The sequence below is a fragment of the Gossypium raimondii genome, chromosome 13 (assembly GCF_025698545.1).
Source record: "Gossypium raimondii isolate GPD5lz chromosome 13, ASM2569854v1, whole genome shotgun sequence".
Lineage (NCBI taxonomy): Eukaryota > Viridiplantae > Streptophyta > Magnoliopsida > Malvales > Malvaceae > Gossypium > Gossypium raimondii.
Genome location: NC_068577.1, coordinates 44,316,692 through 44,342,280, shown reverse-complemented (window position 1 = coordinate 44,342,280; position 25,589 = coordinate 44,316,692). Strand labels below are relative to the sequence as shown.

Here is a 25,589-nt window from a genome sequence, read left to right as displayed (position 1 = left end):
TTGGGAATAACTATTCAACGAATGGGTGGGTGAAAATTTTCCTCTGACTTTCAATTTTACCCTCATTTCTTTCTCACCTCTGAAGTATTTTCCTCTTTCTCATTTTTCTTCCCATTTCTTCCCAACCTTATCTCCCTCTTTTTCCTGCTTTTATCCTCACCAACCCGATCTCCCTTTGACAAAATAGAGAGTAAATAGAGAGGCCTTTCGATCATTTCTTCGGTGATATCAGCAGCAATAGCAGCTGCTATTGTGGTGAGGCGGAAGAAGTGGCCTATTGAAGAGTTTTACAATGTGATCAAGATAATTTATGATCCAGAGGCATGTAATGTTATATCTTTCTTGTTTCATTAGGTTTTCGTTTAATCTCTAATATTCTTTTCTTCCCATCTTTACGTTTCCTTTTTTTTCCTTTGGTTGCAGAGTTGCAACCCTTTCTTTTTCATTTTTTTTTGCTTTTTCACTGCATTTCTGATTTCATTGCTTTGATTTAACAAATGCTAGAAAGATAACAAGGCGAGTTGTTGTTAAGTGAAGCTGGAAGACTAGGGTAAGTTTTAATTTTGGCCCGAATTTGTTGTTAATTCTTTGACTGATAAGTGATTCTATTTTCTTTTGTATGTTTTATTATGTATGAACTTGACTGTGGGAAATTTATGTATGAACTTGACTATGGGAAATTTCTTTTTTTAGATCTAAATGCTTGTTGGGTTTATTGAAATTTAGGGCTTTTTCTTGTTTTTGGTTTTGGACTTTATGAGGTTGAGTTGAGATGTTTCAAAGTTGTTTGCTTTGAGTTTCTTGGAAAATCGGCTATGGTGTTACCAGACCAAAAAGAGAAATTTAGAGTTTTTTTTTCTTTTTATTAAAAAGAAAAACTGCATGTAGTGAAAGATCAGTAATTGTGGCAACATCTTGGGAATCTAGTCTCGGCTTCAATTGCTGGGATTCACTAGTTCTTGTTATGAGCCAAGAAAGTTAGTAGGAGACACGTGTAATTTTTAATTGAAATGGGGAATATTGGGAATTAGTCATATGGGGCGTTTTTGCATTTTGTTATAACAGAATACTCCACGTTATTTGGTTTGTTCGTTTTTCTTTATATTGTATGCATTGCATACAAAACAGTTATACAAAAAATACAGAGAAAATTTCTTATATCAGAATTCTTCCAATCTTCTTTTTTCTTCTTCTAAATTCTTTCTATTTTCTCTACTCGAATTTACGTCTCGTATCAAAGTTATCAAAGCTTTCACAATCTCTTTTGATGGTCGACGATGGTGTTTCGACGAGGTTGCAAAAAGAGGTGGGCAATATGTAGCAGGAAATCTCAAAAATCCAAGAGAAAATCGCGCATCTGGAGGCCAAGATGGAATCTCGACTACAGGAGTTCAAAACAGAGTTTCGAGGTGACTTACAGTCGTTGTTGGTTCAGTATTTCAGACCACCACCAACTGGTTCATTGGTAAATGCTGCAGTTGTTAAGGGAAATGGGGTTTTGAGAGCTCCTCCTGGGTTCTTACCCAAAACCACAGACTTACCACAAGGACAGACGGAACCTTTTGTCACGGATGGAGGTAGTGTGTAGGTGCGGAATCCTTCTTATGAGGCAGGAGTTTCTACTAAAAACCAGTCGATTGGAGTGTCCTAAGTTTGATGGAAATGATTTCCGGGAATGGTGGACCAAATTGGAACAGTATTTTGAAGTGGAAGGCATACCTGAAGTGAATAAGGTTCGTATAGTGATGTTGAACTTAGAAGGCAGAGCATTGGAATGGCATAATTTCTATTCTCAGAAAAATGGTGGCCTACAAATGTTGTCGTGGCTGGCGTACATAAAGAGCCTCCAAAATCGTTTTGGATGTGGGTCGTTCGGGGATCTGATGAGGGAGCTGGTCAACTTGAAACAGCAAGGCTCCATTTTTTGTTTAAAATCCAACAATGTTGGTGTTGTTGCTAATACCTTACACTATGGCGCCTTGAACATGAGCATTGGTGCAACAGCGATAGTTTCAAGTGGAACGGGGTGTTTGGATACAGGGCAGTTCATGTACCAGAAGGGCGTAACATTTGGTGCCCCGTTGGGAAATGGCCAAATGGAGAACTGGCCTGACTCTGGCATTGCCGATAATAGCCAACAAACTGACACTTCTACTGATGTTGACACTGACTATAAAAAAATAGCTTCATGGAGTTCAACATGGAGCTGTAATGGTGAATACGATGGATCAACCCAAGTCAAAAAGTGGCGATCAAAAGACACTTCGCAGGCTTGCTTAGAATTGAGAAGCTGCAAGGAAGAGTAGATTGAGGAAAAAAGCCTATGTTCAGCAGCTTGAGAGTAGTCGACTCAGGTTTACAGAACTAGAGCAAGAGCTTCAAAGGGCACGGCAGCAGGGTATTTTTATCGCATCTGGACTTTCTGGGGACCATGGCCATACAGTTGCGGGAAATGTTGCTCTGGCATTTGACATGGAATATGGTCGCTGGCTTGATGAACATCAACGACTGATAAATAACTTAAGATCAGCTGTAAATTCTCATATGGGGATAATGAATTGTGCATTCTTGTTGGGGGTGTCATGGCACATTATTATGAGGTTTTCAGGCTAAAAAACACTGGTGCCAAGGCAGATGTATTTCACATGCTATCTGGTATGTGGAAAACACCTATAGATATGTGCTTTATGTGGTTGGGAGGATTTTGTTCCAAGGCATATGTATTTCACATGCTATATGGTATGTGGAAAACACCTGCAGAGAGGTGTTTTTTGTGGTTGGGAGGATTTCATTCATCTGAACTTATGAAGATCGTTAAAAACCACCTAGAGCCTTTGGCAGACCAACAACAAGGATTCGGAAGGATTGGATATTTGGTTGTGAGAGTTGCTCTCCAAAGCAATGATATTGAGCTCATTGCTGTTAATGATCCTTTCATCACCACTGATTATATGACCTACATGTTTAAGTACGACAGTGTTCACGGTCAATAGAAGCACCATGAACTTAAGGTGAAGGACTCAAAGACCTTGCAACTTCCACAACACTCCCGTATCCATCCTACATTCCATGTTTCACAATTGAAGAAACATGTGGGGTCTGCCCTAACTCAAACCCAGTTGCCTTTGGTAGATGTTCATGGTGCTTTACCAAAAGAGCCTGTTCGCATTATCGACAGAATAATGGTTAAGAAAGGAAGTCAAGCTATGACCGAAGTGTTGACTGCAATCCAAACCAAGTTTCCTCATTTTCAGCCTTGAGGACAAGGCTGTTCTTTGGGAATGGAGTATTGTTATGAGCCAAAAAAGTTAGTAGGAGACACGTGTGATTTTTAATTGAAACGGGGAGTTTTGGGAATTAGTCAAACGGGGCGTTTTTGTGTTTTGTTATAACAGAATACTCCATGTCATTTGGTTTGTTCGTTTTTCTTTATATTGTATGCATTGCATGCAAAACAGTTATGCAGAAAATACAGAGAAAATTTCTTATCTCAGAATTCTTCCAATCTTCTCTTTTCTTCTTCTAAATTCTTTCTCTTTTCTCTATTCGAATTTACATCTCGTATCAGTTCTTTTCTTGAAACATTACCTGATGGTCGCCTCGTAGTTTTGTATAGGAATTTTAAAGTGTAAAGAGACCTTAAACTAGATTCATTTCTATTCTGCATTTCATATATTTTTGAGTTTTTAATAAGTGCTAAAGATTATGGTATGTTTCCAATCTTAGTTGGAGAACTTATTGCATTATGTCATTCTTTTTATTTTTGGTTTCCTTTTCTTGAAATCCCCATCTTCTTTTTTTGCTCAGGAAGTTGTATGTTATTGTTGCAGAGGATGAGATTCCACCTCTCCCTACAAAGGAACAACTTAAAAGCAAATGGGATGATGAAGATATTGATAACTCTGATATCAAGGAATCATGGGAAAATAAAGATGAACTTGCTCCACCTCTTCGTTGTAACTTGTATTAATTACGTTTACTAGTATTTTCTTATCGGGGCTCTTTGGTCCTATAGATCTTTTTATTACTTATTAAAATTCTATACTGGAAAACATGTTCAAAATTGTAACCTTTTAAACCAACTAAACATAGGCAAGAAAAACTTAGTTACAAGTGTTGAGCATGGTGTATGGATTTGCTTGTGTTATTCTGAAAGTTATGAGTTATTTCTGGATTGGTCCTGATTTGATTTTTGATACATGTATCTCCTGGCATTGTCAGATGGATAAGAATATAACTTAAGTTTGGTAATTCAAACTCTATTAAGATGTGCCTCATTCTTGATGTGATAAGAAAATCTCCATGTGATCCATTACCATCCTACTGCATCAATTAAGAAATTTGATTGATCATTTATAGTTATTCATGTATTCTATTCTTACCATTTGGATCTAGAACCATGTAGATAAAGCCTCTCCCTGTATCCTTTTTTATGGTGGCATAAGATTTGCTTTGAGGCTAATTACAGTGTCACTTATAACAATTTTGTGGATATTGACAGAATCATAGTGTTTTCCTAGATCTTTTGTTATAAACATTGGCATGAATATCTTAATACTGCTAGAACTTAAATTTGCTGACTTCTATTTAGAACTATTTCGTTGTAGTTTGTTTCTAAATTAGCTGAAGTCTTATTGTTATCCTCCACCCATTTTTTTTATTTTTGTGTGTGTATATATATGTGTATATATCTAAAGGTGATTTTTTTTCATTTCTTTTTTGTCAATAAGGTGTCATGATCTGACATTTTGCTTTCTATTATAGGCTTGTGGAATAAATCGATTATAAATCAATGACTGAACTGTTTTCCAAGAAAGGTGATGATAAGACTCTTGATAATTTTATTCCCAAATCTGAAAGTGACTTTGTGGAGTATGCTGAGCTTATTTCTCACAAGCTTTGCCCATATGAGGTGAGTTTAACAATCTTTCTTTCCTTGCATTGTCACTGTATTGAGGAAGTTCTCACGTTGCCTAAATACATCCTTTGATGCAGAAAAGTTATCACTATATTGCACTACTCAAGGCCGTGATGAGACTATCATTGACTTCTTTGAAAGCAGCTGATGTCAAAGATATTGCATCTTTGATCACAACAATTCTTGCTAGATTTGTCAAAAAAAAAATTCTGTAGAATGGGAAGATTGCAGTTAAGGAGAAGAAGAGTTCTAAGAAGGTAATATATGATTTGGTTTCTCTTCTTTTACATTTCCTACAATGCAATAATTTTTTATGCTATTATTCATGTTTTTGATGTTGAGTTTTGGCATGATACAGAGACTAAGAGGATTGAAGAACATGAGGGGTATGGAAAGTGATTCAGGTTGAAGATACATGAATGGCAGAGCAGGACCCTTTTTCTTTTTTGATATTTTTGGGGGAATATTTTTGGAATTGATGTTAATAGCTTGGGGAAAAATATAGAGAAGTTAAAATAGGAGTCTGCTTGCTTGTTTGGTGTATAGATGATTGATATTTTTCATATATATAAAAAAGAGAATAATTATTATTTTTGGATCAATATTTATAATTTGGCAACTATGATCCCATGAGATTATGTTATGATTTTTATTAATTCATATTTTAATAATAATTATATTAAGAATGTTATTAAATTATTTATTTTTAATTTTATCAAATTATATTTGATAATAATTATATTAAAATATAATTAAATTATTATTTATTATTAAATTTAATAATATGTATTAATAAAATAAATAATATTTATCTAGTTTAAGGGTTATAATATGTATTAATTCATATTGTAGTAATAATTATATTTAAAAATGATTAAATTAGTTATTATTTTTAATCCTATTAAAATTTAATAACAATAATCATCCATCTAAAAAATTCGCTAAGAGTATTCTAGTCATTTTAATTTTTTCTTATGCTATTACAACATATTTCATTCAACCAAACACAAGAATACTATTACAGTTCAGTTTTATTCTATTAGATTCAACAAAACAATTGAATTACTGATTACAACTCTATTCAATTACAGCTCTATTCCATTACCGTGAACATATTTTTTTTTAAGTGTTTGAGATTTATTTTCACATTGTTTAGTCACTAATTTTTAGTCCCAAAAGTCAGAAAGAGACAAAGACAAACAAGTAAAATATTTAAAGGATTAGAAGCTGACAGTGTCATCTTCGTAAATAACACAAGAAAGACGGGTACTTAACGATCAGAATAATTTATTAAGACAACTAGATATGTTATAGGGTCCCACAGCCCGCATTTATCGTTTTTGTTCTCTGCATCAAAATTCAAAGCTTCTCTCACTCTCACAAACTCCACTCTCTGCAAAGATCAAAGCCTTAGATCTGAAGTCAAATAAAAACCCAGAAATCTTTGCTTAAAATAAGATCTGGTATGGCTTATTTATTCTTCTCCTCAGTTTCATTGTTCTCTCTCCTGCATTTTCAGCTTTGTTTACTCTTGTTTTGATCTTTATGTGACCAGAGTATGCTTTTCTTTTTTGTAATGGGTTTAAGAAAGATCTGAGGTTATCCTTGTAGTTGGTTTCATGAAAGTGTGTTTTTAGTGGATAATTGAGCTTTGAGTTTTCTTTGCTATTTTAAGTGATTAATGTTTAGTGAATTTTGAGAAAGAAATGAAATTGTGAAGCTGGGTCGTTTTTGTTCAAGGCTGGTTGCCTGGCTTCGGTCAATCAAGGTACGGGTTTCATTGTTTGTTGAGGAATTGGAGGTAAATAACCTAAAAACTTGTTTTAAAAATGTTGATGGTTTGGCCAGAGTGTTTCAAATTTCTAATAAATTTGTTTTGTGTTACATTTGGCTAACATATTGGAAGCTCAATAGATCAAAACTGATATCTCTATCATACTTAAGGCTTTGTTTACATTGGTTCTTGATCTGAGATACAAAAATATTCATGTTCTTTTTCCTTGTAAACTCCCATCAGATTCATTTTTTATTGGTTTTGGATTAAGATATTCAAGAGAACTTTCCCTTGCTTCTTGCAAGAAGTCGTTGAGCATTCCTTTGTCCTCCTCGTAAATTTCAATGTTTGAGCAAGAGCAACCAAATTTTCTGCAAGTTTACTTGATTGATCAATTGCACTTTGGTCCAATATGTATGATGAGTCTTTTCTTTTTACTTCTTTTGTACTATGATCTGAACTCAGTGATACTTCCTACTAGCCTGCTTATTGCAATTTCCGAAGACAAACTTCAGAAACATTATCTAGTGTGCTTACTAAATACCGTGGTTGCATCTTCATTCTTTTTACTGCCTAAGATATTCTTTTATATGATTTCAATATTCGGATCCCTTACCAATTCATATCTTTTTACACTTTAAGTTTATCTTGTTTATTGCCATGAGATTCTTCAGTTAATCTAATTCTTGATACTTGTCCAAACTTAATGATATTCCATTGGTTGCGACTTCTGCTGCTAGGTGTATGTCATTTAGTCTGGTAAAGTGCTGTTTCTAGCTGGTCAAGAAGGTATATACTCATAATTCTCTAGTTCAGGGTTGTTCTTTCCTTTTAAATTGCAAGATTTAAAATAAATGTGTCTTAAAGTCTATTAAATGCTCTGGTGTAGGCTAGGTTGAAGTGGTAGAGTAAATGGTAGTAATGGATGCACAAAACCCTCTTCTAGGAGAAACCACTTGTGGCACTTTACTGCAGAAACTGCAAGTAATGTGGCTTCTAACTTGTTCTCTCCCATAAAATCTTTGTTTCTGGTGCATATCTGAATGTAGAAATATAGGAGGTAAAATGTTCTGCAATTGATTGAAGGAAATATGGGATGAAGTTGGTGAAAGTGATGAAGAGAGAGACAAGATGCTTCTTCAGATAGAGCAAGAGTGCTTGGATGTGTACAAAAGGAAGGTTGAGCAGGCTGCAAAATCAAGAGCAGAACTTCTTGTGACCTTGTCAGATGCCAAACTAGAGCTTTCCACACTTGTATCAGCTCTTGGAGACAAAAGTTTTCTTGGTGTTGTGAGTAATCACTTAATATCTTGTTCTAATCATATTTGCTCTAGATAATAGGAAGTTATTACTCTTGGTATGCAAATCAATGTTGTTTATAAGTTTGCTGTAGGATACTGTGAAGGCATCAGGAACAATCAAGGAGCAACTTGCTGCTATAGCACCAGCCCTTGAACAGCTGTGGAAACAGAAAGAGGAGAGAGTTAAGGAGTTTTCTGATGTACAATCACAGATTCAGAAGATATGTGGGGAAATTACTGGGAGTGCCAATGAGCAGGCTGGTGCTCCTGCAGTGGATGAGTCTGACTTGTCCCTAAAGAAGTTGAATGAATATCAAGTAAAGCTCCAAGAACTTCAAAAAGAGAAGGTAAATCCATTGTCTTACATATTCTGGCATCAAGTCTGTACATGCATCAATGCCACTAAGTTCTCATTGCATTGCAGAGTGATCGGCTGCATAAAGTCCTTGAATTTGTTGGCACTGTGCATGATCTTTGTGCTGTACTTGGAATGGACTTCTTTAGTACTATAACTGAAGTTCATCCAAGCTTAGATGATAAAACATGTGTGCAGTCAAAAAGCATCAGCAATGATACACTATTAAGGTTGGCTGAGACAGTCTCAGCTTTACATGAAGATAAGAAGCAGAGGATTCATAAGGTATTACTATTGAATGTAGTAGTTCTGTTTTTTTTTTTTTTCTTCTTCTTCTTCTTTTCTGGTGAAAATGTACTCCCCATTTTTCTTCTTGATACGTTAGCATCAGACACAGATATATGACCAGATTGGCACATCTTTATTACGGACATAAATATGAGCTTTGTAGTATATTCAACTTTTATACTTCTATTCCAATAGTTTAAAATATGAAATCAACATGTTCCTCTTTGACAGCTTCAAGAGTTAGCAACTAAGCTAACTGATCTGTGGAATTTGATGGACACTCCTGAAGAAGAAAGGAGATTATTCGACCATGTTACCTGCAACATCTCTGCATCAGTTGATGAAGTGGCTGTTCCCGGTGCTCTTGCTCTGGATCTGATTGAACAAGTAATCAAGTTTCTTAGTTGGTTGTTTAGGTATGAGTGAGAAGAGTTGCTAACTTGTATTTATTTTCTATTGTCCTGAAGGCAGAGGTAGAAGTTGAAAGGCTTGATCAGCTAAAGTCAAGCAGAATGAAGGAACTTGCTTTCAAAAGGCAAGTGGAGCTTGAGGAGATATTTGCCCATGCTCATATAGAGATAGATCCAGAGGCTGCTAGGGAGAAAATTATGGCTCTGATTGATACCGGGAATGTTGAGCCTGCTGAGTTACTAGCTGACATGGATAATCAGATCACAAAAGCGAAAGAAGAAGCCCTTAGCAGGAAAGAAATATTGGATAGGGTTGAAAAATGGATGTCAGCTTGTGAAGAAGAAAGTTGGCTTGATGACTACAATCGGGTACTTATCTCTTCTTCAACCTCGTTTTCTCTTTGGCTACTTGCTCTGATTTCTCTCTCCCTTTTTGGTGGGACTGGTGAGTGTATTGATTTGCAATATTGCGTTGAAGATACCAGGAACTACTCTGATAATGTGGGCATGATATTTTTGCACAACCTTTTTATCCTAACATGATCTAATTGAGAACATGACCTGGAGTGCTGTAGGTTGATATATACCCTTAATGGTGATCCTTGAATCCATCAACTTATTTATTCCGATATTGCCTGATAAAAGTTTTGGATTTGACATTTATGAGTGACTGCTAGCTCCTCAGCATGTTTAAGATGTATACCCCTGTACCTCTATGTAGGGAAAAGTACTATCATAGTACTAAAGATGCAGATTTGATGGTGATCTTCCCTGCAAATGCTCTAGCTTATTACCTGTAACTGACGCTGAGTATTTGGTTCCACTAATATTTTCCTGCTGGAACAGGATGATAACAGGTACAATGCAAGCAGGGGGGCACACTTAAACCTCAAGCGTGCTGAGAAGGCTCGTATTCTGGTAAACAAAATTCCAGGTAGGACCATATAGAGTCCTATGTCCATATTAATCTCCCTGAACCATCATTAGGAATTCAATTTCTGGTCATGAAGTTCCTTTCAATCTACTTTATCCGCTGCTGAGTTGATAAATTTTGTTATCTTAAGCTCTACTGATTTAGAATTAGTAATCAAATTAAAATTTTAAATCTCATTTGATTTGGAAGAAATTTATTGTGTATGTACGATAAGGTTGGTCACCATCGCTAATGCACCTATTTCAAGAGATTAAATGAAATGATCTCCTGAAACTAATAAGTTCTAGTTTCCAGCCATCCATGGCATATTTGTCTTTAACATCTACATGGTAGAGGAGAACTTTAATGATGCTACAACTCTAGATCTGCTTAGCATGCATGTATAGCCTGACATTTTCTGTATTAATTGCCTTTATTGGCCTGTTTAGGTATGGTTGACACTTTGGTTGCCAAAACTCGAGCTTGGGAGGAAGATCGTGGCATATCATTTAAGTACAATGGCATTCCGCTCCTTGCCATGCTAGATGAATATGCTATGCTCAGGCAAGAAAGGGAAGAAGAGAAAAGGAGGCTTAGGGTAAATTTTCTAGTCATTATCAGTTCCAACTATTTTTAAACTTCAAGCATGAACCTAGATTTAGACATGAAGAAGGTGAACTTAAATGGTCTCTCGTTGTACTAAATGCGGTAACTGGTAACCTATAAAACCTACAGGATCAGAAGAAGTTCGGTGAGCAGCAAAACACAGAACAAGAACCCATATTCAGTTCAAGGTCAACCCCAGCTCGACCAGCTAGTACAAAGAAGGTGGTGGGACCTCGTACCAATGGAACCCCCGGCAGACGCTTGTCTTTAAGTGCCAGTCAAAATGGAAGCAGATCTGCAGCTAAAGAAGGGAAGCGGGACAGCATGAGGGTGGCAGCTCCTACCAACTTTGTTGCCATATCAAAGGAGGATGCCGCCTCCCATGTTTCTGGAACCGATAGATCACCAGCATCACCCTAATAATAAATAAATTTAGTGGTTTACACCCTTTGTCTTGTTACTAGTGTTATTACCTGATATTGTTTACCATATCGAAGAGCTGTTGTAGCAATATAGTGAGTGAGTAGGAGAGTATACTGTTATTAGCGTGTAACATTGTGATATTTGACATTTTAAAGCTGGTTTTCTATTCATGTTGTCCCATGAGCTGATACAGTAAACCCTATTTATAATAATAACATTCCCTTTTCATCTATAATAGCAACAATTCTTTACTAAATTAATTCTTATATCAACTCCTTGTCCCAATACAATATAAATCTCACTAACTAATATCATTAATGTGTTATAATTTGAATCACAAATACTATTATAGATCTCTAACAACCACTTCAATGAGAACGTATTTTGCATTTTCAAGCTGATTCTTGACTCATGCTTCATCATCATCGCTTTAGCCAGATTTGTAAAGAGTCCAGGAAAAAAGGGATAAAAACAATGTTTCTGGCAGAAGGTAGAAGGTAGGGATTAGTCTATTAGATATAAAAACTCCCAACCCAGAATCCAAATTTGATCGATGGCAGTAGGTGAGACAAACCCCCCATCTTTTATTGCCTTAAGACTCTTGACACTGTATTTTAATAAGAAACAAATCATTTTTACTTCTCCCAATCTCTTTGAAATTTACAAACCGAAAAAGCTAAAAAGCTTCAACTTGAGTATAAACTATGTACCATGTAATATACTTTTGGGGCTTTCACTTGTACATGATTTTAGGTATACAACAATAGTTAATTTTAGCATGAACATCAAGCATTCAAGCTGTTGCTAATAAATTTATACCCGGTCGAGAGATCATATCCTCTGTGTAGCTCAAATCACTACGAACCATAACCTTCGAATCGAGTTGGACAATTTCAGCATTCTGAAGTGTAAAACCATGGGGAAGAGGCAAAGGGAACCCATTTCTAAGATGTAAGTTCAGATCTGGCATGAAGAAGTTTTCGAGGACAGTTGACATTGCAGCCTAAAACAATATTCACCGCACTTTTCATTAGATGCATAAAAATGATCTTGCTCGGAATGTTTCGAATATGATTCATTAATAGTGCTTCCATGCATGTTTATACTTAACGAAGTATCGAATGCATATAATTTGGAAACTATTTTGATGTCTAAGTTGTACCAGAAACACAAATGGATTGAACTCCAATTTGGTTACTGTTATAGCAATAAGCCGATGCAAACACTAATGGATTGAAAAGAGGCTTGAAATGGATAATACCTGAAGGAGATGCATGTTAAGATTACCAATATTGCTCCATGCCAAAGATGATGTGAAGTTGGTTAGCTTAATGCTACCAGTAAGATTGTTCCTATGAATTTCTGCAGAACATGATGTACTTATCACCTGCATATATTTATTACAATCGTTACTGTCCAAAAGCTTGTAAAAAGATCAAAACAGAAACTGGCTTCCTGAGTTAAGAGAGGATATGAATAAATGAATTAAAAGACGATAATCATATCAACTAAGCATACCAATGAGATGCAAGCGATGGGGACGACTTCACTGGAATCTAAGACCTCGAAAGTCAAATCTGCATAAATAGTGGTGTCCACGTCATGATCTGCAATTCGTATGACTGGTGGAGAAGTCACTGTTACATGAAGCTTCATATCATCATTTGGATATTGCTCATACAATTGAGGTATAATATATCTCCATCCAGCAGTGTTCGTCAGTGACTCAGGTATTTTGTTGAGAGTCCAATGCATATGATCTGCCTGACCACCAAAAGAACATATATGCATTAGTATAACTATCAAATTGACATTAAGGGTGTGCTTGATTGGGTGGAAAAGTGAAGGATGGGAGGAGGGAGTGAAAAAGTGAAAAGTAAAGTGAGAGGAAAGAAAATAGGAGGGTTGATAATTTCACATCCTAATGCATAAAAACCAATCCTTCCAAATTGGAATCAGGAGAGGAGAGAAAATAGGAGAGAAGTGTATGTTAGTTCAAATTATACATTTTCCAATTGTTTTATTTTCTTTCCTTTTATCATTCAACTCTACCAAGCAATGAAGGGAAAGAAAATTGCTTGTTCTTTGTCTTTCCTACCAACCAAGTACACTATGGAAAGAAAATTTATATTTTCATCCTTCTAGTTTTCCACCCCTTCGGAAAGCCTAAATTACATTTTAGATGCAATTTTCTGCAATCTCAATATAAGCTTCAATCAAACCGAAGTTAGCTCTAGGAAATTTGAGGATGATTGCAGGTTTCATACTGTGGAAACTTACATGGAAGTATACTGATCCAGCAGATTGAAAAACCTTTTCATGCAATGAGATTTCAACCATCTTTGCTAAACCATTGCAGGAAAGGAAATTCCGTGCTCTTTTACTGTAATAGTTTGAAACTGAAATTTCATCTGCTCCGTTGAATAAACCATTAATTTCAAGCTCTACGGAAGAATTAGTTAACAAAGGATCATCCATGAAAGTCACATTCAATGCAACAACACTATTAACTTGCAGTTGTTTTGGAAGCGACTGCAACAATGAGTCAAGCTTTATCATTCCTTCTTTGATCTTCTTGATAATCGCATCTTCAACTTCAGACATGATTTTCCCTCGGAAAGCATCAATGATCCTGGATGATAAGTTGAATAAATACAATAAGTATCATAACAGGAAAGATACGGATCTCAAGCAGAACCTAAAGAACAAAATGGTAAACCTAAAAGATCCATGTATGTGATTTTTAACTGATGCATAATTTAGTTTTGTAGAATACTATTAAAAAGTTATAAAAAAAAAATCCTATGGTTTAATGACAGAATAATGACTGATTCTATGTATTTGGAGGGTCCTTGAAGGATCATATCCCCATTCTTACGTCTGAACATATGTGGGATGTGGATGCTTCAATAAAAATGAAGAGTTGGATTAGCATAGTTGTCCGAATAGGCAACGATAGCATACCCTTGATAAAGCCAAGAAGCTCCACCATCTACATTTATGGAGATATCTTTCACATGACATTCATAGTCCAATAAAAATAGCTTGAGAGTTCCTTCTTCGTTTATAACAGCCGCTTTAAGCCACACCACCATGCCTAGAACCTATGAACCAGCAAATATAAACATCAAGTCTACAAACCATCCTAACAATCAAAATTTTAAATAGACGTTAGTTTGTTACTGGTTCTTTTAATATACTTATTATTTGAAAATACCAAACTATGACAAAGCAAAGGTTAACATAATGGATAAGCACAAGGCTCTTTGATGCAAGATAATATGAACCAAAACCAGTACCATATAAAGAGGGGCTTAATAATGGGCATATGCATCTCAAATAACCATGAAAAAACTATGTAAATTTCCCAACTATAAAACTTCAAAACACTATAACATGGACAGGTTAAAACATACAAATTATAAATTATTCAAGCAGAACCTTCTTTCCGAGCTTAACTAAACTGAAACAACTATGGGAATATGTTAAATTTTTCAATAGTTTTTTCACCTTTGAAAGATTATATCTCTGTACTCATGAATATTTAAACAAAAATGAAAAGTGGAAGCCAAGACAGAACCAAATCAACAGTATCAATTACTTTGTTCTTTCAAAGTTCCCAACTGTTATCCCATACCTCAACAGTGGCAGTTCCTTGATCAGAAATAGTGACTATCCATGTTTTGTAAGAATACTTCCACTTCATATTCAAATTAGCAGTAGCACCAGAAGCAACTAAAACAATACCGGAGTCTCCAGTTGCAACAGATGAAAAAGGAAAATCGACACTATAAATTACGATATCAGAAAGACCCATACGAACTTTCCCAACAACCGGGATTTTTGCAGACTTTTCGATATCAGACAGTTGAAGTGGAATTATAGAAGAAACAGCTTTCTCAATCAGCAAATCTTTAGCAAAATCAAGACCTTTAGTGGATATAACAGCAGATATGTATCCTTTTTGGTTGGATTCAAGTTGGGTATTTGCAGGAATGAGCAGAAATGAGAAAAATATGAAGCGTATAGCATCTTCCATGGATTTGGAAGAGATCTCCAAATGGGGAGAAATGGGTTTAAGAGGATAAGAAACCTAAAGCTTGCTCAAAGGATTTTAATAAACTTAGAATTGCTTATATGATTGGGATTTTTCTCCTAGTAACAGAGAACTGGGGATTACTTCCAAAAGATGAAGCTATGAAAGAAACAGGTGGAATAATGAGCAGTGATGTATATGAAGCCGGTTGATTAAATCGGTTTGGAATTTTGTTCATTATTTTGAGGCGTAAGAAGACTTGACCAAACATTCCTGTTTCTATCTAACAGCTTACATCTTGTTAAGATAATCATACAAGCATCCAACCCCAATATTCGCATCAATTACAAGTACAATATTTTCACTTTTTTCCCTAAAGAAACAAACCCACGGCACTTTGCTTACATGTTAAAAGACTTATTATTTTTTAGAGATAAAAGGTTGTTTTCCTAGGGAGGGAATGAAAATATAAAAAATAATTAAGGATAAACTACACCAACAGCCACTCAACTCCGAGGTAATTGACAGAATAGTCATTTAAGTTTCATTTCAGTCACTCAACTTTGAAAAATAACAAAATAGTCACTAGCGTTATTAAAAAGTGACAAATCAGTCACTCATTAATACCTTTCGCCATAGGCTTAACGGAATAGTTGACTTGGCCAATTAACTTACACATTAGGCGAGTAGTCAAAGGGTCAAAGAAGAAAAGAAAAGATGATTGGTCCTTCTTTGTGTCTTTCTTCTTTTTCTTCTCATCTTTCTCTTCATCTTCTTCTCCCTCAACCTCTTTCTCTTTATTGCTTCTTTTATTTTTTTTCTTGTTCTTGTCTCATTTCTCTTCATCTTCTTTCTCCATCAACCTCGTCTTTTACCATCTCCTGAATTTGGGTCTTTTTCTTTCAATCCAAATGGGTTGTTGCTCGACAAAAACCAAAGGGTCAAACCCACAATAGAACAATTGCTACAAATCAGGAGCCACAATAACAGTTGTTGAACCCGCATCCTTGAAAAACCAAGCACTCAAGCACCATGGAATAATTGGTAAATACAAATTTCAAAGCATTAGATGACATAAAATGGTACTGATTCAAATTTCAATTTCCATAGGAACAAGTAAAGTAGGTCCATTATACAAAAATCCAAATGGATATTCAAAAGAAGAATGAACTCAATATTATACATTTGAAGTTCAATGGCAAACAATATAAATGGAGGTAAATAATTAGGGGCTTGATTGTATTGCTGCATGAAACTTAGTTCATATCTATGGGGATCTCACTTTTTCTTGGCAGCCTCTCCAGCCTTGGCCTGCAATGTGGGCAAAGTCACAAATAATTGATAAAATAAATTCAAGAAAAAACAGTTGAAAAACCAAACACCCCAATTACCTTCTTTACACCTCTGACTTTCTTAGCCCTGTTTTTCCTTTTTTTTCATCTGTTTCTAGACTTTTCAACCTTGGTATCAAGTCCATTCTATCATCAGAAGAAAAAAACTTCAGAATCAATGCACAAACTGCGTATGTGCATTAGCACATGCACTCAACTTGTGCGGCGGAGGGCGTTGGCCATGGAGGTATCGATGTCGTGGAAGCATAGTCGTCTTTGAGTTCTCAGATTTTGACCATTGGGAATCGCTGATACGAAGCTCCTTCCATTTTCTCTTATTCTTCTTCTCCTCTTCTTCTATTTCTTCTCTTATTCTTCTTTTTCTCTTCTTCTTCTACTGCTCAGGGTTCTTAAATGGGTTTATGGTTAAAAGGGACTATTAAAATGACAGATAACCCACCATTAAATGACATGTTATTTTTCCATTACGTCTGTAACAGAAAATGGTTAAAATGATTGTTTTGTTATTTTTCTAAAGTTGAGTGACTGAAATGAAACTTAGGCGACTCTTTTGTTAACTACCCTAAAGTTGAGTGATTGTTGGTGTAATTTACCTAATAATTAAATTTTGAGTGTTGTTAATTTAGAAGTAAATTGATGGAAAAAAAATTGAATGTCCTTCCAAATTGGAAAGAAGGAAAAGAAAGAAAATGAAAAGATTTGTATCATAGATCAAAATTATGTATTTTTAAAAAAAATTATTTTTTTTTCTATTTTTCAATTCTACAAAACACACTTATGGTCACTCTATGAAGTAAAGATTAAGTATTGGGATGACAAAAAAATTCAAATTTTATAGGTTTCGGTCCAATCCATTAAGGTTTTTTTTTTCTGAAAATAGAGTCCAAGTCATGTCAGGTTTGAGGTAAATTCGCTCACCTCATGATATTTATAAAAAAGTCCCTAATATATATACATATATTAAGTTTTTGCTTTAAATAAATATATTAAATTTTAAGTCTAAACTCAAAAAAAAACTTATTTGCTTTAAAATAAAACAATTAAATTAAATTCGAGCTGAAGCAAGGTGGAATTGGGTTTTCTACTAAATTTCAAGTTCGAATTCGGGCAAATTTTTTTAAAAAAAGTTGAGGTCAAGTCGAGTTCAAAACGAATTGATCAAGTTTCAAGTTTACATTAAGAAAGACAAAAATCCGCCCCGTTACCCTAATACTCAAGTACCTTTTGTTGTCATCCCAAAATAGAGTGTAGACTTGTTTCTTGGGTCATCCCACATGACTAACAATTTGCCTCATCTGTTACACTCCTCCGACAGCGTTTGTTATTCGTAATCATTAAATAAGAGCCAAATGAAGAGATGAACTCGTTGCAGACCTTTATATCTCCAAATGATTTTCCATGCTTCATCTTTTGGAATCCATTTTTCTTGTGTGTAGTGCCTATAAGCATCCGAGACTGAAAGTTGGCCAAATTTTGACCATCGCTATATAGATCGGTCAGACATTGGTGGGAAAGTGCCAGCAATTTTTAATACAATCGTTGTAGGTAGCAAACAAATATATAGCCACTTCCAATTACCCATTTCATCTGTACCCCATCATGATCAATTCGATGCTGCCATAGTGAGTCCACGTCAAGGTGCCATGTGTCCAAGCAAAACCGAACTGAGCCACTCTCCTAAGGACCAACGTATGTTTGTTTTTAATTCTTTCCGAACTTTTGAGATTGAGCGTTATAGCCATAGGAGCAATTTGATCGTTCAATACTTTCTCGACTAAGATCATCAACTTTGAACTTCAATCTCATGACCTTGACCCAATAAGCAAATTGATTCGATATTAATTGGAAACCCAGTTGGAACAATGATAAGTTTTGGTCCCTAACTTGTCTCAGTTTGAGACCACCATTGTCTATCAGCATGCAACCTCGATTCCGTCCGCTACTCCCCGACAAGCTTCTCAATTTTGAAACATATACATTCAAGAATGAGTGTAATAATTATAAATGATTTTGTATTATCACTCTTCCTATCATAGATAATTTTCAAGAAATCACACATTAAAATATAAGTGAATTTATCATAACAAATCGATAAATCTCCTTCTGAACTCTTCTATAAAATAAAGGAACTCCAATATATCAACCAAGATATCGTAGCGTTTATAATCTTAACTTTACATTGATAAACTATGTGACACTATTCTTAATGTTTTCTAAAAAAAATTTGAGAAAAGGATTATGCAAGAAAATATGCGAGATCTCTTTGAAAGCTTGATCTATCTCTTGTTCTCAACGTCTTGGTTAATACAATAAACTAGCCTTTCCATACCCACAACAAACAAATACAATGAAAAAGGATCTTGTCAAATTGCTCTTGACGGTTTGAAGGCCCCAATCATCCCTTTCATTCCATACAATTTGCATTGTCGAATGCATAATAAGGTCAATCATTTTCTTCTAAATACTTGCACTTCGATACAATTTTTAACAAAATCTCATTGGATTTTGTTATAGGTTTTTTTGAGATCCAATTTAATAGTTATTCATGTACATATATGCATGTGCTACAGATTTTGGATCAGTAACTTTTGTGATTAAGATAGTGACAATACTATTAAAAGACTCTATCCTTTCTAAGAGCTTTGAAGGGAGATCTCCTCATTGATGATATTAGAACATAGCAAAATGACAAATTCATTGGATAGTTTCGGGAACTTACCTTTTATAGGAAAACTTCCATAAATTATCCCCTCATTGGTAAAAGAGTTCATAGGTTCTTGTTTGAGTCACTCCTTACCAAAGCACCATTTTTCATTCAACACCTCAATTCTATTATCTCTCATTCTAGTCAATAATATTTATGCTTCGTTTGGTTACTAGTGTAATAATATAAGGAAAAAGTTTATTTATTACATATGTTACAATAGTTAGTACAAATTTAAACTTGAAATTAGAAAGATAAGCAAAAACTCTTATAAAAAATAAGCCAATTTTTTTCTTTCTCTTTACTAAAATAAGTTATGGGAGTGGCTAAGTATCATCAATTGAATTAGTTTATTGTCAACTCATGTACTAAAGCATATGTAAAAAATGATTACTCCTACCAAAGGTAACATTAGTGCAAACCTGATAATGGGCTGGGTCGAGTTAGGGTCAAATCGATGTGAAATTTTAGGCCCATTTTCTTATGTTCGACTCAAAAAATGGGCTTAAAATTCTATCCAAGCCCAACTCATATTAAAAATGCTAAATTCGAGCCCAACTCGGCCCGCCCGTATTAATTTTTTTTAGATTTTTTTTATAAAAATAAATTTAAAAATATAATATATCAAATACACTAAAAAAATTAAAATAAATGTTTCCCTACAAATTGAAAATACATTAAAAAATATTTATACTTAAATAACACTAAAATAATTGCAACTTAGCAAGCATATGCCTCTAAAATAGTAATAAAATTAACAATAAAATAAAAGTTATATAATATCCAAACAATAACAATAAAATAATAGCAACAAAATTGTAGCAAAACAACAAGAAAACAGCTCTTATATTTTTTTGTCTAAGCCTATTTTTCCAACCTATATTTTTACTCAAACTTTCACACTTTTCGAACACCATAATGAGATCTAGTATTGTAGTTTATTAACCATTCACATCTAGCCTTTTATTGCCACAATTCTTCATAACTCAGTCTCCTCGAGTTCCTCTCTAAGCTTGATTTTCTCTTCTCATTTACTAGATTTAAAATTGTGTAGGGCTCATTAGCTTGATATAATTTTTTTCTTCCGATCAAAAATATTCCCACTCAACTCCTTGTTCCTCTCCTAAGCAGCTTTTATAAAGTTCTCCAACGTTTGTGGCATATTACCATGATCTCTCCAATTAGACGCCAAGAATCATAATTAACCCACAAACAAACAAAGTGGTCTTCTTATTGTCTGGTGTTTGTTCTCTTTAGACATTTTAATCAAGATTAGCATGTGGTATGATTTGAGTTTAGGAAGGCGAATCACTGTAGTCAATAGTGTTATATTTACAAGGATAGGTTAAATCTGATCCCACCTTCTCATAAAACTAAAAACTAAATTAAATTTAAAACTTAGCAAAGAAAACAATAAGGAAAATAAATTTAATTATCTTATTTTGTAAAACTACGATGACTACTTAATTTAATTTTCACTTTGAATTTCAGTTATTTAATTACAATCAATTAAATGATAATTTAAATTAATTAAATTAATCACTAAGTCATCTCTTGGTTCATGCGAGAAAATGCATTCATTATGGATAGTAATACATGTAACCTAATTCTTTATTCGTCATTTTCATTCATTCAACAAATCAGTTCAAATGCAATCTGTAAAGGGTTGTGTTGAGCTAGTTGAAAAACCGATTGGACATATATGCTTTAGGACTCAAATAATTTGTATTTAAGTTCCAAATCCTCGTCTTTTAATTACAACGTTATTTAATCATGAAGTTAATTCACTAAAAGCATCATAATTGAACTCTCCTTTATTGTATACCATTACAAAGCAATTTATGATTTGTTTGTCCAATGATTTCGTCATAATTGTGTTGCCCTCATAGGATACTTATCTCTTTGGGTTAGATTAGTTCACCTTATATGATCCTATTTTATCTAATGATAACCATTACATCTTCCTTTCATGAAAAAATCTATTACTAACACATAGTAATAAAATCATTCATCTTAAACAAATGACTCATGGCCCCATTTCTTTTCATCAATCATGCAATGCCAATGAAAGTATATTATTTATCTTTCATCGAGCTATGAATTCCACTATTGTAAGTAAAGTTATGTCATACATAAATCGTATACTCAACATACCAACTTTCGATTTTATTACCAATTGAACTCAGACTTTCAATATATTAAAGTATACAAGTTACACATACATAGTCAGTTACTTACTCAGGATTAATGTAAGTCGCGCTATGAATGCCACAAATAAATAAATTCATAATAGGATCTAGGGTAAATTCAATTTGGGTTCTATATAATGTTTTATCAGTTTAGGTAACCACATATAGTCTCTATCTTTCTAGGAGTCATCCGTTTCAATACCTAAGACAAACTATCCTTCCATTGGTATTGTTCAAATATAAAATTTTATATCTTCTTTATTCTTCGCAAAACAGTGAAAGCAATAACATAAAATTATTTTTAAAAAATCCTTTTCAATTACGTTTTTTAATCAAATTACAATATTAAACTAATTATCAATTTATTCCTAGCAAACATTCTTGATAATTTGTTATTTCATATTTCCATTGTGATAAGGTCTACGTATGAGTGCAGAATTAATAGATTGCCTGCTGCTTGTTCTGAAGGGACACTGCACTCCATTGTTACTTGGTAGACCGTCCATTGAAAACTTGCACCAATTCTAGGAGAGATTCAGAAACTACAACATCAACATATTCTTTAGATCTTCCACTCAAGTCTGAATGGCAATTCAAATGCCACTCGACTGATCATCGGCAGACTGTGAAGTACAAAAAATGGAGAAAAAAGAAGATGCACATTCATCCAGGGTCTTGTACATATGAAACAAAGAAACATGGTAGTGCTTAACAAATAAGCTTATGTGGCCAAAGATTTGATGAAACAAAACCAAATTGAGAAATTCTCATATAAGAATCATAGTTGCAACAACTCACTCTCCGACTGTTCCTAATCGAATTCTCGCTTCAGAATCAATGTCTTTACTCTTTCTCCCTCTTACCCTCTCTTACTCTTCCAGCACTAAAATTACAACGTAATATGCCGTGGACTTGGTAGCACAGAACAGCTACTTAACACAATACAATTACAACAAGCGCACATCCGTCAAAGGCAAGCCCAACAATTACAAACTGAAAGTGCAACTCTCGATAATCATCGAGCAGCCTATCCATTGAATATCGTTCTGCTACTATAGGTGGAACATATGCGTCGAGTGACTGAAATCCTCTCGTTGATCAATTTAAGTGTAATTAACTAGAAAAGGTAAAGCTTCACATCTGTTTCATAGAAAGTAATCGGGAGCAGGCTTTTTGGCAGGAGTACCTCTTGATTCCTGCATTGATAATGAACTTCAGTAAGCCATACTACTAATCTACTTATCCAACAATGCAAGCATAGTGAGAAGAAAAACTTTGAATAGACACCACTTATTACAGCGGTCGGTAATATGGCACAGATTGTAACATCTTTCATGACAAAAAAAAAAAAGAATTCTGAATAGTTTTATGCTATCTTTTTTTTCTTTTTTCTTGCATTTGGAATCAATTTCAAGTTAGTACCAACCTGAGGTGCTGCATCAAACACGCGAAACTGCTTGTTAAGATTTTCATCCAGCTCGAGAATTGCAGCAACATTACCACATCTATGCAACATGAAAGAACCTGTAAGCTGCAGCATAATGGAAATGGAAATGGAAATCTCAAGTTGATAAATTACCTATAACAGTAATTGGGAGCTGACCAGACTGTAACTATCTGGTTATTAAACATCCATTTGTATCCTTCCATAACCAATTGATGTGCACGGCATATATAGTCAATGCTGTTTGTGTGGTTGAACGAAGTGACAACACTGCCGCCAAACAGGAAACCAGCACCACGGGGACTCAAACCCCATCCATCAACAATATCCTCAGGGTCAGACCACAACAGGTCACACATGGCACCATCATGTGGTACTTCTTGCTTCCGATCAATTGTTCGAATCTGTAAGAGATTGTATTAGTACTGCAAACATAAAGCTTCTGGAAGAAAATTACCAAATAATTCAAGATTGCTTCCTAGACCTGATCCAAAGTAGATATTGCAGGAGAGAGACCACCATGGACGCTAAAGATTTTGTTCTCGATAAGAGCTGAAAGACTAGCATACAATAATCGACAAGATAAAAGATCATCAGAAAAAGACAATATACGTATTCAAAAAAGAATATAGGTTGTGCAGCATGTAACTTAAAGGGACCGAAAGAAAGGGCATTGTAAGCTGAGAACCAACGGGACTTAATCCAGACAACAAATCTGGAACAGTAATATTTTTCAAATTCGATTTAACTGATTATTTATAAGCAACTAAATAGCTCCCTCCATAATTCTTTAGTGGCACAAAACTGATCATTTTATAACAAAACATCAAAGATACAGTATGAAACCAACCCTATAAAAAGTAACTATATTGCCACTTGATAATACTGAAACATCACTGCCCCTAGCAACTGCAGCTGTCCTTGATAATTTATACATTCTAATAATGGAAAAACAGGCAAACCTTAAGTAATCAAAGATTTCAGTGCAATATCTCCAAACATTCACCGAGCCATATTTACGCAGGCATTCGTCATAGAATCCATATACCTGTCAAGAAATAGCAGTAATTGAACACTCTGAAAACACAATAATCTAACAGAGAGGTCAAAATAAAATTGTTTAACCTGTGTGATCTGACGGCTTTCATGGTTCCCTCTAATGAGTGTTATGCGATCCGGATATCTGACCTGATGACACTCAAATTATCAGATGAAGAAGAAAATTTCAAAAAACCTTTCTGAAAGAACATGGTGATCTATAGTTAACCTTCAAGGCCAATAGAAGGAGAAAGGTTTCCACGGAGTAAAACCCTCTGTCAACAAAATCTCCAAGAAACAAATAATTTGTCTTAGGGCAATCACCTCCTACTTTAAAAAGCTCTTTCATATCATAAAACTGCCCATGGATATCACCACATATCTATGCAAAAATCAGAAGTAATATAAGTTTTCTGAATTGCATAAGGTTAGCATCCAGATTAAAAACAGATTCACAATTTCTATAAACTGTTTCCAGGTAGCTATATTCCCAGCCCAAGCTTTCACCGGAAGTAACAGTGACCTAATCCTCCATTGTACAAATGTACAAACATCGTATACCATAGACTTACATTAATCCAGCAAAACACCCTGCAAAAGTTCACGAGGAAGGAAAGGATAGTATTTACATTTAAGAGAGTCAAAACAACCTAATGCCCCTAGAAGTACTGTTCCATTGATATAAAAACTCGTCACCACCGTATATATTTTCTAACTTGACCAAACTTTAAGGACCCTAAATCCTACTTCCATCATTTGACTTCCACCCTTGTTTAATTCTCTAATAGATAAACTTTTTATTTCTTTGGTTCCTTTTAACCAAATCCAATCATTCTAACAGAACCCCTCCCAGCTTCTAGTCCTGTAAAAGAAAAAGGCCTATTTTCTTCAATCAACTCTCCTCCCCTCCAAAACCCTAGTCAATCCCGTCTCATTTCTTGACCCGGATACAAATAGACATTATAATTCATACCCATAAGCACCAAGCCTTAAAATGTGAATAAAAATGAAAAAGCAAAAATCCCAATAACCAAAACAATCGGATAAACTCCTATAACCAATTAACACAAAGCTGAAACCATTACTTTCACTAAACCAAAACACCCCCCAAAAAAACCCATAGCCTAAAACAAACCACCAATATATATATATAACCCAACTTTAAGAACATGTAAAAAACTTACAGTTACAGGGGCATCGACCCTTTGAACATTACTCTCTTCAACAAGGATTTCCATGGCCTTGAGACAAAGAGCTTTCACTTCGGATTCTTTCAAGGGTTCACACTTCTTTAGCTGCTCTATTTGCCTGTCTAGGTCAGACATGGTTTGGTTTGCAGAAGACCCAATAGTTAGAGGAGGTTCAAAGGCTAAAAGCCTCCTAAATCTATGAATCTTGGGGGCCTTTCGTTAACTGAGGAGTTGGTGAAATTATTTTAGAAGGGCGGTTCGATTCCTTTTTGGAGTTTCTATTTGTTTACTTGAGGTTTTTGCTATGGTGCCACTCGTGTTTTGTTGCTTTACTAGTTTAGGTATTGTATTTAAGGTAATTTCCAAAATTTACCCGAAGTTCGTCTTTTCCTTTGAAAATGTATTGTCAAGCAATGACCAATTGATGAGAATATGAAGGGACGCAAGATAACCGGTCCATATTGTCGGAAGAATTTCATTGTTGATATTTGGTATTCTACTGCTCGCTCTAATACATTTTTTGGTTTTATGCTTCATTTCCTCCCCATTATGGGATTAGTGCCTCTTCTTTGTTTCATTAATAACAAATTTTCTTCCTTTTCTTATCAGTTTTTTATTCATAAACAATTTTAATTTTTTAAGTCCATT

At 34.7% G+C, this 25,589-nt stretch overlaps 3 protein-coding genes and 1 pseudogene across 8 annotated transcripts; 2 read left to right on the top strand and 2 right to left on the bottom strand.

The window, feature by feature from the left end:
• The first annotated feature begins 1,285 nt into the window (after positions 1–1,285).
• On the top strand, positions 1,286–3,488 carry LOC105782178 (transcription factor PERIANTHIA-like; annotated as a pseudogene).
• Positions 3,489–6,237: 2,749 nt separating this feature from the next.
• Positions 6,238–11,223, top strand: LOC105782176 (65-kDa microtubule-associated protein 1). Of its 6 annotated transcripts, none has more exons than XM_052627189.1 (11): positions 6,238–6,381; positions 7,433–7,481; positions 7,587–7,676; positions 7,779–7,982; positions 8,086–8,340; positions 8,418–8,633; positions 8,868–9,023; positions 9,104–9,415; positions 9,893–9,980; positions 10,409–10,557; positions 10,695–11,223. In XM_052627189.1, exons 3-11 carry the CDS (start codon positions 7,605–7,607, stop codon positions 10,983–10,985), a joined length of 1,743 nt encoding a protein of 580 aa, XP_052483149.1. In that variant the 5' UTR covers positions 6,238–6,381; positions 7,433–7,481; positions 7,587–7,604; the 3' UTR covers positions 10,986–11,223. The 6 variants fall into 6 exon arrangements, with proteins under 6 accessions (XP_052483149.1, XP_012462175.1, XP_052483151.1 ...); XM_012606721.2 differs by having other exon boundaries at positions 7,582–7,676; XM_052627188.1 differs by lacking the exon at positions 6,238–6,381 and adding an exon at positions 6,413–6,686 and having other exon boundaries at positions 7,582–7,676.
• A 377-nt stretch (positions 11,224–11,600) lies between these two features.
• Positions 11,601–15,307, bottom strand: LOC105782177 (putative BPI/LBP family protein At1g04970). Its single transcript, XM_012606725.2, has 6 exons — positions 14,626–15,307; positions 13,953–14,092; positions 13,269–13,620; positions 12,507–12,752; positions 12,250–12,375; positions 11,601–11,991 (listed from the first exon to the last, which is right to left on the bottom strand). Exons 1-6 carry the CDS (start codon positions 15,025–15,027, stop codon positions 11,782–11,784), a joined length of 1,476 nt encoding a protein of 491 aa, XP_012462179.2. The 5' UTR covers positions 15,028–15,307; the 3' UTR covers positions 11,601–11,781.
• A 6,698-nt stretch (positions 15,308–22,005) lies between these two features.
• On the bottom strand, positions 22,006–25,253 carry LOC105782162 (serine/threonine-protein phosphatase PP-X isozyme 2). The gene is made up of 8 exons (XM_012606699.2): positions 24,936–25,253; positions 23,981–24,133; positions 23,839–23,901; positions 23,676–23,761; positions 23,198–23,273; positions 22,849–23,117; positions 22,696–22,774; positions 22,006–22,465 (listed from the first exon to the last, which is right to left on the bottom strand). Exons 1-8 carry the CDS (start codon positions 25,074–25,076, stop codon positions 22,415–22,417), a joined length of 918 nt encoding a protein of 305 aa, XP_012462153.1. The 5' UTR covers positions 25,077–25,253; the 3' UTR covers positions 22,006–22,414.
• Positions 25,254–25,589: the final 336 nt, after the last annotated feature.